Here is a 15,488-nt window from a genome sequence, read left to right as displayed (position 1 = left end):
ATACACGTTCACTCTCTGATCCCATACCTGAAGTAAACACATACACGTTCACTCTCTGATCCCATACCAGAAGTAAACACATACACGTTCACTCTCTGATCCCATACCTGAAGTAAACACATACATGTTCACTCTCTGATCCCATACCAGAAGTAAACACATACATGTTCACTCTCTGATCCCATACCTGAAGTAAACACATACATGTTCCCTCTCTGATCAATGTGGTTGTTTCATGTGTGAAATACCAGCTCCTTATGTTACCAGTGTCAGCAAGGGACTAAGGAACACCTGCACTCTTAGTAACTGTCTCATCACATACAAGTAGTAGGCTGCTAAGTCTGAGAGAAGAGTTCAATTTGAAGAAAGTGATCCTCACAAATGCTGTTTCCAATTATAAGTTCTAACTATACCAGTGAATCACATTGGAAGAATCCCTTGAGCTGTACACCAGACAACGGATTGCCGGATTGCCATGGAGAGCGTCATTAGGGCACGTCTTGATCATGACTTGTATGTGACTGTCTCTGATTCAAGTAAACAGTATGTGACTGTCTCTGATTCAAGTAAACAGTATGTGACTGTCTCTGATTCAAGTAAACAGTATGTGACTGTCTTTGATTCAAGTAAACAGTCTGTGACAGTCTCTGATTCAAGTACATTGTCTGTGACAGTCTCTGATTCAAGTCCATGGTCTGTGACTGTCTCTGATTCAAGTACAGTCTGTGCCAGTGTCTGATTCAAGTACACAGTCTGTGACAATCTCTGATTCAAGGACACAGTCTGTGACAGTCTCTGATTCAAGGACACAGTCTGTGACAATCTCTGATTCAAGGACACAGTCTGTGACAATCTCTGATTCAAGGACACAGTCTGTGACAATCTCTGATTCAAGGACACAGTCTGTGACAGTCTCTGATTCAAGGACACAGTCTGTGACAGTCTCTGATTCAAGGACACAGTCTGTGACAGTCTCTGATTCAAGTACAGTCTGTGACAGTCTCTGATTCAAGGACAGTCTGTGGCAGTCTCTGATTCAAGGACACAGTCTGTGACAGTCTCTGATTCAAGGACACAGTCTGTGACAGTCTCTGATTCAAGGACACAGTCTGTGACAGTCTCTGATTCAAGGACACAGTCTGTGACAGTCTCTGATTCAAGGGCACAGTCTGTGACAGTCTCTGATTCAAGTGCACAGTCTGTGACGGCCACAGACTGCACCTGCTCCCAGACACATGGCTTTATGTACATCTTCAACCCTGATATTTACATTCAACCTCTTCATCTACCAAAGTGGCACTGCATCAGCTCCATCCCAGATGACCAGATTTGTCTCCAATAACAACCTCTGACGAAGCGACCTCTTCTACCTAATCGATCTACGGAAATGAATCATAAACACTTATGAAGACGTAAAACCTTTTTATAGCTCAAAAGGATTCAGCTCTCGCAATTCCCCTTCAGAGACTTGCTGGAACAACAGAGTCAGTGTGTTTTATGTAAAAAGCTTAATTGATAGATGTTTGTGTAATTAGAATCAAGGTAACCTTTCATTCGACTAGAATTTTTCTTCTCCATCCTGCCTATAATTGATTGCGTTTCCATGTTAGTTAGATTTTTTTCAGGGATTAGGGTCAGTCAATTGTGAAATGTTTTTCAAACTGTACAGTTTTTCCCAATCTCTGGAGATATTTTGATTGATCCACAAACTTCCTCATCGATCGTGTAGATTAAAAACAGGGTAAAAACCAAACCAGTGATCGCATCGCCTTGTTCCTGCCAAGCAATGGTTTGTTTCACGGGCTACATGGTGGATTGGAATGCAAGTTGCATTCTCCTGATGCTGACTGACTTATATTTGTAGGATAATTGGCTACTTTGGTTTTCTTGTAAAAATCAGAAAGGAAGCTAAAAACATTCTTTTGCATTCATATTTCTGTCCTCTCTCTTGTATAAATGTCATGAAACCTGGTCCATGTAGTAGCGACGCAGTTCTCTTGGGAAAGTCATCAAGGGATGAATGACAGAAGATTTAGCGTTTTATAACTAGTCAGGATATTCCCATAGAACAGTTCCCCAGTCAACCCAGTCTTTATTCTAAAGTACCCTTATACATTGTGTCACCTGACTCAGTGTGTGATAGTATGGATTGTGGGCTGCCAATCACTGCTTTCCTTGGGTTTGATTGTTGACAGAATGCTGTGATATCACTGACTGCAGCATAAAACAACATTCACTCACTCAACCACTTTTTAGTCTATTCTATCACTCATTAAGAAACAAGCTATGGTTTAGCTATACTACTCAGCTATTGATAGTTGTACTGAGATGCTGTACTCAGATACTATTTGTATGACAACCCATCACAAAAATCTGTCCATACAAGTTTTGTCTTAACATGATAAAATTTCAACAAAATGGAAGAATTTTGTACGGATGATTCTTCATCATCACGGAATGTTTCAAAACAATGTTAGGTTAGGACAGGCAGTGGAAAACTGGGTAATCAACTTCAGCAAGTACGTGTCAACTTCCATTAAATTTGAAATCAGAACAAACGACATATTCCTCTTGACGGAATCATATGCTTCACAATGATATGAAATGATACAAACATTATTGATCTTTTACCGAGAAATCATAATTGAAAATTCCTGCTGTTAAGAAGTATATATTATTGACAATGGACATCAGTGAAACATTTGCAGGTCATGTTCAAAATGGTAAAACTGTTTTATGTGTTTGCCTAAAAAAAAGATTTAGAATATAATCAACCATGATAAAATGCTAAACTTTGCATATATCGAGCCAAATCTGTACATGGAGAACATATATTAAACTCTAACAACACATTTTGCATGGGACTTTACATTCGACATGTGTACATGTAACTTCTATACAGAAAAACTTTCATCTGCAGAACTAGTATAGATTATTTATGTCAGTGTTGTGTGGAATTGTTCTTTTATCAGTTTTCACATTTTCTGTGAGGGTACATAAAATAAAATAAATGTTTCTTGGGCACATTTTTCTCAGAGTTATGGAGGGATTTTTTATGGAACTAATTTTGAAAACGAAAACACAACTTTTATATAATGTCAGTTGTCAAGCATGGATTACACGCAGAATCTGCTTCATATGACACGGATAAATTTCTAAATATTTTTTATTTGCAATAAATATTACAATTACTGAGGATTTTAAGTTTCATGCCAATGCTCGATAAATGCCTTAAATGTATCTCATTCGTAGCCCCCATCCAGGTATAGCCAAGCATCAATGGAGTATATTCTTTGTATTATCTTGAGTGTGGCTTGATGTTATAAAATTTAAGCCAACTCAATCGAAAGTGTTTTCACATGATTAAATTCAGGAGCAATATTCTAACATGAACCAGTGTGTCATGGGATATTCCTGTATCGGGGCATCACAGTGGAATAACCTTGTTTGCAATTCTAACTTATTCCACAGAATGCACTGAGACAGAAAATGCACCCATAAAGCAGTTTTTGTACAGTTAAATTAAGACATTGATAGGAAAGATTTATGATTTAGTTATGAATAATATCCATCTGTATCATCGTTGATCTTATACAGTATTTCATTGGCTAGGCCAGGGTGGTGTATACTTGTTGTGAGGCAGCCTGGTTTATTCCCTACATGGCTTATCAATGAAAACCATTTGTATTCAAATCAGCAGGACATAGCATGTCCGTCTGTCCGCCTGTTTTCCGATTCCAGAACAGAACTCCTAAACCATTGAATATTTCTTGTTGACACTTGCTATACAGATCAGTCTAGTACCATCTTCCTGAGGCAAGGGAGTTAACTGACTATCAAAGTCCAGTTTCCACCCTTGCCGAACTAGGCTAGCATTCCTGGGCTCGACCGTAGCACCACCAGTGGTTATTACGAGTTATGTTCCTTCTAAGCCTCTCCTATGAACCAATCAGATTCAACCTCTTGTATCACTTGCATTTGTTTCAAACAAAATGGTGGTGCCCAGTCAAAACGATCTGATTGATAATCAAGATCTATCTTGTGATAAAACGGATCTTACATAGCGAAGTGCATCAAATCACGTGAGCACCTTGATTAAAAACATGAAAAGACTTGGAAAATATCTGTTGACAACGAGTTGGTGGTGCACATGCTTTGCAAATCCTGCAATCGACAGAAATCTGCACAACATTTTACAAACCGGATTTCGATTTCGGTGTGCGATTTTGATTGGACTATGCATAGACTCGTTAGCCTAGCCAAAATGTAACTCCATAATACCAGCCTAGTTCGGCAAGGGTGGAAACAGGACTTTTATAGCCAGTTAACTCACTTGCCTCGGGAAGATGGTCTAGTACTGAACTGGTGCCTTTTGATGATTTGGGATTTTTATTTTTATTTTTTGTGTGTTCATGACAGGTTGAACTTTACAGAAAATGAGGGTAGTGCTTGTTTCTGGAGCAGAACTCCAAAACCATTGACTATGTCTGGATAAACGTGCAATACAGATCAGTCTCTAAACTCCATTTCTAAATTACACCGGACTGGGAGGATATGTCATCTCTTGATGACTCTTGTTGGTATCCCCTATTATTAGAAAGTTCCAATATTGATAAAAGTGATCCTTGCTCGTGAATTCCAGGGAGAATAATATATTATTGTTTTCAAGCACTTTAAATGTTATTTTGGACACTTTGTATAACAAAACTCCTTTCCTCTTGTAGCTGTTGGATCAGTCACGTACAATGAAAACTCTTCAATCTGGACCCTGTTTATCCAGAAACCATTGTTTCGGCTGTTTACTGTAAACACTATCTCTGAAACCACTAATGTGTTCAAACCTTCAAATGATTGTTTCACCATATGGAAGCTGAAGCTTCAGAGTTGAAGAAAACTTGAAATTTTAAAAATGTTTAAAACATTTTTTCAAAATATAAAAACAATTTCTACATCTTTTGCTCAGAAAGCAGGAGAGCATAAAGATTTTATGGAGGAAAATGCCTCTAAGTAGCTTCACGTTTGTTCAAGCATCATGATCAGCACAAACATCCATCACAGCAGCAAATAAAACATATTTTTTTCAAAACTGAACTAAACATGTTTGAATAAAATATGTGGATGTGTGTCATTTTGACAGGGTTTAAGCTCGTTAGATGTATCAAAATTGAAAGTTTAAGGTTTTTTTTGTCAAAAATAAGGAAAAGAATCAAATTAAGATATGTTTTTGACATTTTTCCATTTAGGGGATAAAAGGCCCAGAGAACTGAATGTGACCTGTGAAGATCCGGGGTAGACTAGGTCTTCAGTAACCCATGCTTGTCATAAATGGCATCTAACAGGATCGGGTGATCAGACTCGCTGACTTCGTTGATGCATGTCATTGTATCCCAGTTGCGTGGATCGATACTGATGATGTCAATCACTGCATTGTCTGATCCAGACTCAATTATTTATAGGCTGACGTCATACAGCTGAAATATTGCTGAATGCGGCGTTAAACAACAAACTAACAAGAACTGAATGTTACTCACATAGCAACAAAATTAATGTTTAACAATATAACTTACCTTGTTGTAGATTAAATTACAATTTTGTTGCTTGGATAGGATTTGTATACTTTAGGCTTATTAAACAACAAACTAACAAGAACTGAATATTACTCACATAGCAACAAAATTAATGTTTAACAATATAACTTACCTTGTTGTAGATTAAATTACAATTTTGTTGCTTGGATAGGATTTGTATACTTTAGGCTTATTAAACTAAGTTTCTTGTCACGACCTGCAGGCCAATTAAATTGCCCCAGCATTTATTTTTGTAGATTTAAGCATATTAAGAAACAACTTTTTTACACACCATGCCTTTTAAAACAGTTTGGATAAACCATGTGTCGTCATGCCTCAGTATAGGTAATATGGTACATTTTAACTATGGATACTTTCTAGATGTTTAAAAAATTAAAAAATATGGTCCTCCTTCCCTGCCCAGTCAGTTTAGAAAAAGGCAGGAGAAACAGGAATATTTGCTTTTTATGGGTCTTATCACCAGTTTGTGCAGAAATTCAAGAGAAAGTTGTGCATAGTAAGTAATACTTACACTACCTAGGGTTTTTAAACTGTTGTTTTCCTTTGCTTCAACTTGTCAAATGGAATTTTCGCAAAATTTAAATTATGTCCTTGGTGTGAAAAAACAAACATTAGCAGCTATCATCATTTGTGTGTTTGAATCCCATTCTGTGAGGGTGTCTAGTGAGTGATGCAGGATTATGGCAGGGGACACACAACGGATACACTGTAGCCAGGGCAAAGCTTGGGTGAGGGGAGGAGCAAGAGTTTTAACCATCATATTTCCACACATCACTTCATGGAGCCTTGACTTATATATGTCAACTTCTTTAGTCTTATTCAAGCAAACATGTCAGCACTACCACTGCTTGATAAAGGCACTGTCGTCTGTACTCAGATGTTGCTTTGAAAATCAAAGAAGTTGCCATCTGCAAGTCAACCCTATCTTCCTTGAAACTACAGCCACATAAATACATTGTGTACCAACAATCAGTGTCCTCTATTTGTGAATAGAAACTGTGCTGTACAGATCACTACACGAGTATCTTACGAGTTGTTTCAGAACATATCTAATGAGCGAAAGCGATTTAAATACATTTGAAACAATAAGTTGTGAGATGGTATTTGACCGGCATGAGAGCAGTAATCTGTTTCCTGTACACTTAAAATTGCACCATTATTTGTATCAAATTGATGAGAATGTTCTTTTCATTTCATTTGGCTCTACAGATGCTACTGAATCTACAGATCGGGGGATGACACAGTGCAGCGCTATGTTACTGGACCAAGTTACTGCAATGAGTTTGGCCGAATAAATAGACACAAGGCTACACATATTCTAAACTCCTGTATTTCACTTTTGCAGGTGTGGATGTGTGGCGGTTCCATGGAGATCATACCGTGTTCCCGGGTGGGGCATGTGTTCCGGAACATCCTGCCCTACAAGTTCCCCGCTGACAGCCGCCGTACCATCCTCCGCAATCTGGGGCGGGTGGCTGATGTGTGGATGGACCAGTACAAGGAGTACTTCTATGCTGCTGCAGTAAGTTGCAGTGAAATAGGAATCCTATATCAAACACCTGCTGTCTCATCAGGGCCTGCTTGTGTGTATCATTAGTCGGCCATAGTGTGCTCCACCAATGGAAGATGTGAAGCACTAGTAAAATCATGTTTCACTTCATCAACAATGACAGTTGTGGAATGCAACAGGGCTGTAGGAGTTATGTCCCTTCTAAAGCCCCCAGTCCATGCCAGAATAAAATTACAAAACTAAACAGGGAAACCATTATGAAGTGTGGACTTATCATCAGGCCATGATAGCATAATATCAGAGACTGGTAATATTCAGTATTTTTAAGCAAAATGTCTTACTCTGCAGATCAATGAGTTTATATCAGTGTAGTGTTTGTAGGCAAATCACTGAAAGGATGAATGTTTGCCATACCATAATATGCATGAGTATTCATATACATACACTTATGCGCGCCTTTTCAGGGATGTTTGATTTCTCAATTTATTTCACATTGATTTGTCCTTTCAATCAAAATGGATTCTTTGAAGCTTACCCATGTAATCAATACAAGAGCATATGATCTGATGTATGTGTGAAACAAGATCTGATAAGATATATACTTTTGCATGATGTGATATATTTCATTTTTAAGGATTTTCCTCGTGACCTTGACCTTGGTGATGTGTCCGAGAGGCGGAGTCTCAGAGAGAAGTTAAAGTGTCAATCATTCCAGTGGTACCTGAACAACGTGATACCTGAGATGCTGGTACCTCCCCCGGAGGCACAACAGTATGGGGAGGTATACAAGACTAAACCTGACTTTAAGAAAGGAGAAAAGTTGACAGGCTCTTCTCAACTTCTTGATGTTTAGACTTATACTTTCATTGCGGATCTTGATCCTGCTAGATTATATCCCAAAACTTGTGTTAGCAGTATATATATATATATATATATATATATATAAGAGTGATATGATTCACCCAAACCTCAATGCGGCCTTCGATACGATACACGGTACATACAGACCTGTATCCCAATACATGATAATACAAAATGCATATTCTATCTGAAAAGGAGTAAATGTGACCTTGAAAAGCCACCCACGTAGACAATCGGCTGTTTTGGGTCATTTTAGATTCCCTGTTTCCTTTGTTGACTCAGAACAGTTTGTCTCCCTTTTTCACTCATCTGAGATATGCAAGTGTTACAATTCATGGCCTTCTTTAAATAATACCTTCAACTATCACTGCATATCATAACTAATTCATTAAATTCTTAAGTGTTTTGAATTATAAAATTCAAACTACAGTAAACTATGGTTTACTACGGTTATAACAAAGTCAAAGATACCACTAATTTTAGTTTGTTGTAACAATACTTCGTTATAAGCATATATACAGCAAATGTCCAGGATAAAAAAACCAGTTCATTATATGCAAAAGTTTGTAGTTTCCTCTATAGAATCGACTTTAAACTAAAATTCTGTCTGTACAATGTACAATATGAAGTCTTTGATTGGCATTTAGAAGTTGGATGTACACTAAGACGTGAAAGTTTCAGGGATAACCTTACTGTCATGACACTTTACACTTCTTCTCGCTCCTTCATCAGGTGAATCCTGAATAAGTATATGTTAATATATACTGGATGATATGTTGGCACAGAGTGGAAGAATGACTATACTTGGCCCACTTGCACAGAACAATCTTAGTTACAATCCATCTTTTTATAAGACGGCTACAATCAACTTTACAATCACCATTCAAGAGTCCTATTCCACTTGCACAAACCGACGGCATGGATTTAAGATCACGATCTTAGCTAAGATTGAAATCTTCAACGGTGGAGGTATCAATATCTTAAACTCTACTCCCGTCTACAGTTGTCTGCAAACGTGCTTAGCTTGCTGCGCATGCAATAAGTGGAACCGGTAACGACATGCACACAGCACATACCTCCCTCCATCGCACCTTGCACAGATTTAAGAATGGTGCCAATTATTTGAAGAAACAATTACTAGAATAATGACATATAGATATGTTTCAGCATTGGTACTGTCATGATTTAGGATTTGTTTGACATTGCAACAAAAGAAATACCTACTCATGTTTTATTAAAAGTATTAAGATGTGAATAAATACATTCATAAATTTGGCTCTAGATTTCATTTAATAACATAACACGTGAATGTATGATCGTCATCTATTTGGGGGAGCTTTTCGTAATATATCCTTCATGTTTTCGTTTCGCTGCTATAACAAAGGACTACCTTTTCAGAACACAGAAAGACGGGGATTTCAAGAAACCATGGACGGGAATTAAGAATGATAAATAAAATTTCCAGAAAGAAGTTTTTTTAATATATTTTCACTGGGTGTTAATTATATTGATAATCTTTTTTACAAAGTGTGAATTTTACTTTTGCTATTTATGGGATATTTTACACAAATTTCAAATATCTCATCATGTGTACTTGCTTGTTTGATGAATACTTGTATTTTTAAATTAAATTCCTATATTAAAACCACTCGATTTATGATTTAAACATGTATGATTTTGTGCTTAAACTTGTATTTATTTGTAGATTTATTTAATGATAAACTAAAGACAAAATAACTGACATGAATGTGACCCTGAAGAAATATAGGGGGAGCTCAGTGATTTTACAGCATTGATACACTGGGCAAGGTAGATTCTACTCTACGGGCTTATTCAAAGGGAAACCACTCCCATCTAGAGTATAAACTAGGTCACAAGTCACAGACTTTACTAATCGCTTGCAGACAACTTAGCTTTTTATCCTTCCCTTGATTAGCGAAAAGGTATGTTGTTTCACATTTCTTTCAGCATTGAGTCGGGTGGGAAAGTACTTTTAGCTATTAACTTGATAGTTGTGTGGTTCACCATCGCAATTAACGATATTTCTGATGTCAAATCTGTGGTGCGTTCTGAGGCAATGTTTTAATGTAAAGCAGATTATTTATGTGAAACAGACCATGTCTTGCATGCTATGTTGTCAAGTTTATTCAGGGACTACAACGATCTTAGCTAATGAAGATTGGTCCCAGTTGTAGCTGACAATGATCTTAACCTACAATCGCTTTATGCAAGTGGATGGCATTTGTAGCCGAAGCCCAAGATCGATATCAAAAGGATTTCCAATAACTGTAGCACTAAGATTGTTCTGTGCAAGGGGACCCTGAGTGAGTGAGTATGGTTTTACGCCGCTTTTAGCAATATTCCAGCAATATCACGGCGGGGGACACCAGAAATGGGCTTTACACATTGTACCCATGTCGGGAATCGAACCAGGGTCTTCGGCGTGACGATCGAACGCTCTAACCACTTGGCTACCCGACCGCCCCCAAGGGGACCTTGATCAGCATGGGGTAATCAATATGTCACATCCAACTTTCCCTGTCAAAATAAATGCTTTAGGTTACAAATCTCACGTTTCTTGATTCTCACCTGATGCTTTAATTTATTTCAGTTTCGGAATCATGCTTCGCTCACCTGTCTCACTGCTTCACCAGGCCAGACCAGAGTGAACCAGACCAAACTGCATCTCACTGGTTGTCTTGGACAATCAGATGCTCAGGTGAGACATCATTTTGAGATACAAATAGTGACATAGTGAGTGTAAAATCATGTCAGCATTAATTCAGACATCATCATCATCATCATCATCATCATCATAGGATATTATAAAAATCTTGTTAATTTCAGCTATTTTATTTGACGGGAGATGGGTATCTGCGCCATGGCAACAAGTGTGTGGTTGCCGGGGACAACAAAATGGTTGGCCTAGGACCATGCACTCACCACGCCTGGGAGGAGAAGGTAGGCACACCTATGTGAAAGTGCCATTGAATAATGATTTATCTAGGATTTTACACTAAGTGCTTAAAATGAGGGAGGGTTAAAAAACATTATTTTATTTTAGAAATGTGAACTTTATGGTTTGAAGTTCGTAGGTAAAGTAACATTGTAATTATTTACTCAGTGCCATGAATGCTGTAAGTTTATGTTAAAGTATAGTTAGTTCTAAGATTGCTTTGTGGAACAAGGCCCATGTGACGCTTGTCATAATAGTACAAACTGGTAGAGCTGGATTGAACAATAAGTATTTCAAAGATTATAATGTCTACAAGTTTGGCGTGTTTTTCTGTTGCAGAGCCAGCACCTGAGTCTACGAGGCACCGACCTCTGTCTGACTGCTGAGGATAACGAGTATTTGATTTTGTCCGAGTGTCATCGGGACAGTGACGCACAAATGTGGGATGTCTCATATAACTTCAAATGGAGGAGGAAAGCGGGGTGAAGTGCTCCATCGCTTGATGTATATATCACATTGTATATACTGTGTACATGGAAAGAATGATGGAAGAATGGAAGGATGAACGGAAGAAAACAATGGATCTCTTCTACAAAGGGAACTGTTACAATTCCTAAACAAGAATGTGAACAGTTCTACAGTCTATGTGTTGCTCGTCAGATGACATCCTTACCTTGTCAGCTTGATGACGGGGTTAACATCTTTGGTCATGTGGAGAAGGCATTCGACCTCGGATCAGAAGGTCTGTGGGTCGAATCTCATCACAGGATTTGAAACTATTTGGTTGTTTTTCAGCTGATTTCCCAGATGGAAGTGAACATATGGTGTCATGTTCTCACAAAAGTAACAGTGCAACATCACAGAAGTAGTTTTCATAATAAAAATAATTAAGTAATTTTTGTAATTTTTATAAAGCAGCAAATTAGGGTTGTTGGCTGAGAGTATTTCTACTTCAATTGCTCAGTTTACATATATGATAACTGAACATGATGACAATCTTCTCAGTCTGATAAACAAAAGAAACATGATATAACTTGGCCATTTTGTTATCATTATCTCCATCATGACAATGTCCAAAATGTTTTTATGATAATGAACCAAGTCATCATTGGCAATCAGTAAGTGTCTGTCACTGGATAAGTGCATTATCATTGGATAAGTGTTCATAATTTGATCAACAGTCATGAATGGATGAGTGTTATTATCAAGGAAATGTACATGAACCATTGCATGTGTTCATTTATTCAGATAGTTTTTCACATACATGTATTTAAGTGTGAGTGGACATGGAGGTCAGTTTGACAATTAAACAAAATGTAAATATATAAAAGATGATTATATATGTTTGTGCAATAAGAGGAAAATGGCCAGTATGAATGTAAAGGACAGTGAGTGCTGTGATGTGGGCAATCTTGGGCAATATCTTCTTGTTACTCTGTTATAACCAGAGGTGGGTATATTCAACTCACAGTGGGGTATATTCAACCCAGAGGTGGGTATATTCAACCCTGGATGGGAAATATTCAAGCGAGTGGGGTATGTCAACCAAGTGCGTTATATTGGGATAGTGGGATATATTCAACCCAGGGTGAGATAGATTCAAACCTGGATAACTGGATTGGGCATTAAGAATAAAGTTCATGGATGTCATTATGAAGTCCTAAATCATTTGGGATGCGGGAATATAGCTGCTTGATTGTCTGAAAGAGAGTCTATTGTTTCTTGTCAAGCCAGTCTGCAATACTGTGTATGTGGGCAAAGTATTTTGTTCATACACACAAGGGAGGTATTCGTATCACAACGGCTATATGTCCTTCAATTAGGGCTGGGACAAGTCCAAATTTACTACCCGGGTACCCGACCCCCTATTACCCGACCCTACCCGGGTACCCACTGTAGGTTTCAAGAGTTGGGAACACAATGTCTAATTGGGAATAGTTTAACCGTAGCCCTGGTAAAAACTGTTTAGATGCATGTATGAAACCAGAGACCATATAAAAGATGTATGGTCTCTTATGAAACGATCGAATCAATGAAGTTGACTGAAGCTTCATCTTTACTCAAACATATACAAGACTTAGTCAAAAAGGAATGTGGGCATCATCAGAAAAAAATGCGAACATTAGCAACTTGTAGTGAAACCACTGAGCTCTAGTGAGTTTTTGTCATTAAACAATACATCACGTGACTAACCATGGGTCCGGGTAGTACTGTGGGTACCCGGGTCCTTCTCAGGACCCACCCGACCCGAGTACCAGAGTTACCCGTCCCAGCCCTACCTTCGATGAAAATCAGTGCCAACAAATAGTATTTCTTATACCATACTTACATGAAAAGGTATGCTGAAATTCTACTGCATACATTCACAAACTAGAAACATAAGATCTTTTAGAAGTTGACAGAACACTGAAAAGACCTGTACTATTTCTGTAGGACATTTCAGAGCTATTTGTTGCTTGGCCATCACAAGACATCATAGCATATGATTCGGTATTGCTTGAGAAATCAGAACTGAAAAAGTAAATTGAAAATACAAGACGCATATTGTACATCCTTGAACATAGATATCTCTTAGAGATGTGGTTTTGTGGTCTGTCTATATATTTGTTGCAACAGTAATGTTGTAAATATTTTTTTAAAATATGTACATATTTTGGACACTGTGTGTGTGTGCTCTGCAGAAAACTGAAAACCTTTAGTTGAGGAGGCCCAGAGCAATATTCACCAGCTCAGTACGGGAGATGTGCTCATAGGAATCCATGTCATGCATTGCTTCGGGATAGCTCTTGTGACTTCATCAATTGTTCATGATGTCACAAACTGATAACATTACGTCATCTGAACATTGAGTTGACATCAGTAAACATTTTTCGTTTTCTTTCTTGAAATGATAATGAGTAATATATAGAATAACCTTACTCTAAACTTGGAACAACAGATTCCCTGTCCCTCCTGAATGAGTGCTGTAAGTCAATTGCCAGGGCTTGTGGTTCTGGTGTTCCTTTACTCCAGACACAAGTTTCTTTCAAACTTAAAAGACCTTGAATCTAATTTTCCTTGAAAAGACCTTCAATTTGAATTTACCTTGAAGGCCTTCAATTTGAATTTACCTTGCAGGCCTTCAATTTGAATTTACCTTGAAGGCCTTCAATTTGAATTTGAATTTACCTTGAAGGCCTTCAATTTGAATTTACCTTGAAGGCCTTCAATTTGAATTTACCTTGAAAAGACCTTCAATTTGAATTTACCTTGAAAAGACCTTCAATTTGAATTTACCTTGAAAAGACTTTTAATTTGAATTTACATTGAAAAGACTTTCAATTTGAATTTACATTGAAAAGACCTTGAATTTACATTGAAAAGACCTTGAATATGAATTTACCTTGACAAGACCTTCTACTTAAATTTACCTTGAGAAGGCCTTGAATTTGGAAACCCCAGTTAACTGTAGTGTTGGATGAAAGTTTGGATCCATAATTTGATCGATAATTGATAATGAAACATGATGTGTGGACTGGAAAAATTTAGGTGTGTTATTGAATGTACAAATGGAGCATTTTTAACAAAGAAATAAAGTAATAGGACTGACCTCATTAATCTGTTTGAAAGCACACTTAGGTCTTACACTTAGCCTTGATAAGTATGATCATTGCCTTGACAAGACCTTTAAAATGAAATACATTTGGTGGCTTAAGTTTTGTTTTGAAAGGAGGGGTAGGTGATCTCTTGCTGCATATGCTGTAGTTCATCGGGTATTCTATACTTATGGGTTACAGTGAATATTTGGTTATTTGATGGCTTACAGTTTTACTCCAAGGCAAGAAATACCATGAAGAGACCTTTCCTCATCCACACTTCCAAATATGATGGTTCAGCCTATACCCTGGACCACTGGATAAATACAGCCAACATTTCTTCAGGTCCACTGTCTGTATATATGTCAGACATGCAGCTGATGAGTAGAATGAGACTTTCTGGATCACAAGCCTCACAATGAAAACTCTCAAAATGTTTGATTACATAAGACTAAGAGGGAACAGAATCAATCATTGTCTTCATATTTTTCAGCTTAAATTCGTCCATGTAAGTTACTACATGGAGTGTCAAATCCTGGTGATTTTACCAGTCAGCATTTATTCACTGTTAGCTCAACATTCTCCCAAACTGAGGTGTGAGAGTGTCTGTCATTCCGAAACAGGAGGGCAGCAAGTGTGACAGACAATTTCATTAGTTGGGTCACTGGTGTACAATGGGCAGACAATCCCCCAACTTTAGGGTCACTGAGTTCTATGAGGACAAATCCCTGTAAGTGTGTATTAGAAATGATGAGAGCAATTGCTTTGAAATTCATAATTAAGACAATCATATTCAATGCCATGCATTCAATGTATGTGATGTTATTGTATTAACATGTATATGGAACTGGGTATCAGATACCATGTGGTTTGCCTGGTAGGTAAACACACTATTAAAGTTAAATATCTAATAGATTACTGGTATTCACTGACTAGAATACAACAAGAACTATTTTGAATTAAGTATAATTCCATTGAAAAATGTTTTTGGGCACAAA

At 37.6% G+C, this 15,488-nt stretch overlaps 1 protein-coding gene across 1 annotated transcript in view; it reads left to right on the top strand.

Annotated features, from left to right (window-relative positions):
- Positions 1 to 14,009, top strand: part of LOC139473392 (polypeptide N-acetylgalactosaminyltransferase 16-like) — a 116,490-nt gene extending 102,481 nt beyond the window's left edge. Inside the window, exons 9-13 of the mRNA XM_071255955.1 lie at positions 6,934 to 7,110; positions 7,733 to 7,879; positions 10,571 to 10,678; positions 10,807 to 10,920; positions 11,255 to 14,009. Coding sequence (XP_071112056.1) covers positions 6,934 to 7,110; positions 7,733 to 7,879; positions 10,571 to 10,678; positions 10,807 to 10,920; positions 11,255 to 11,401 — 693 coding nt within the window. The 3' untranslated portion in view covers positions 11,402 to 14,009. The remainder of the gene's footprint in view (positions 1 to 6,933; positions 7,111 to 7,732; positions 7,880 to 10,570; positions 10,679 to 10,806; positions 10,921 to 11,254) is intronic.
- The last annotated feature ends 1,479 nt before the right edge of the window (positions 14,010 to 15,488 follow it).

This window comes from Haliotis cracherodii, unplaced genomic scaffold (assembly GCF_022045235.1).
Source record: "Haliotis cracherodii isolate W230 unplaced genomic scaffold, xgHalCrac1.p SCAF_28, whole genome shotgun sequence".
Taxonomy (NCBI): domain Eukaryota; kingdom Metazoa; phylum Mollusca; class Gastropoda; order Lepetellida; family Haliotidae; genus Haliotis; species Haliotis cracherodii.
This window is presented reverse-complemented; position numbering and strand designations above follow the sequence as displayed.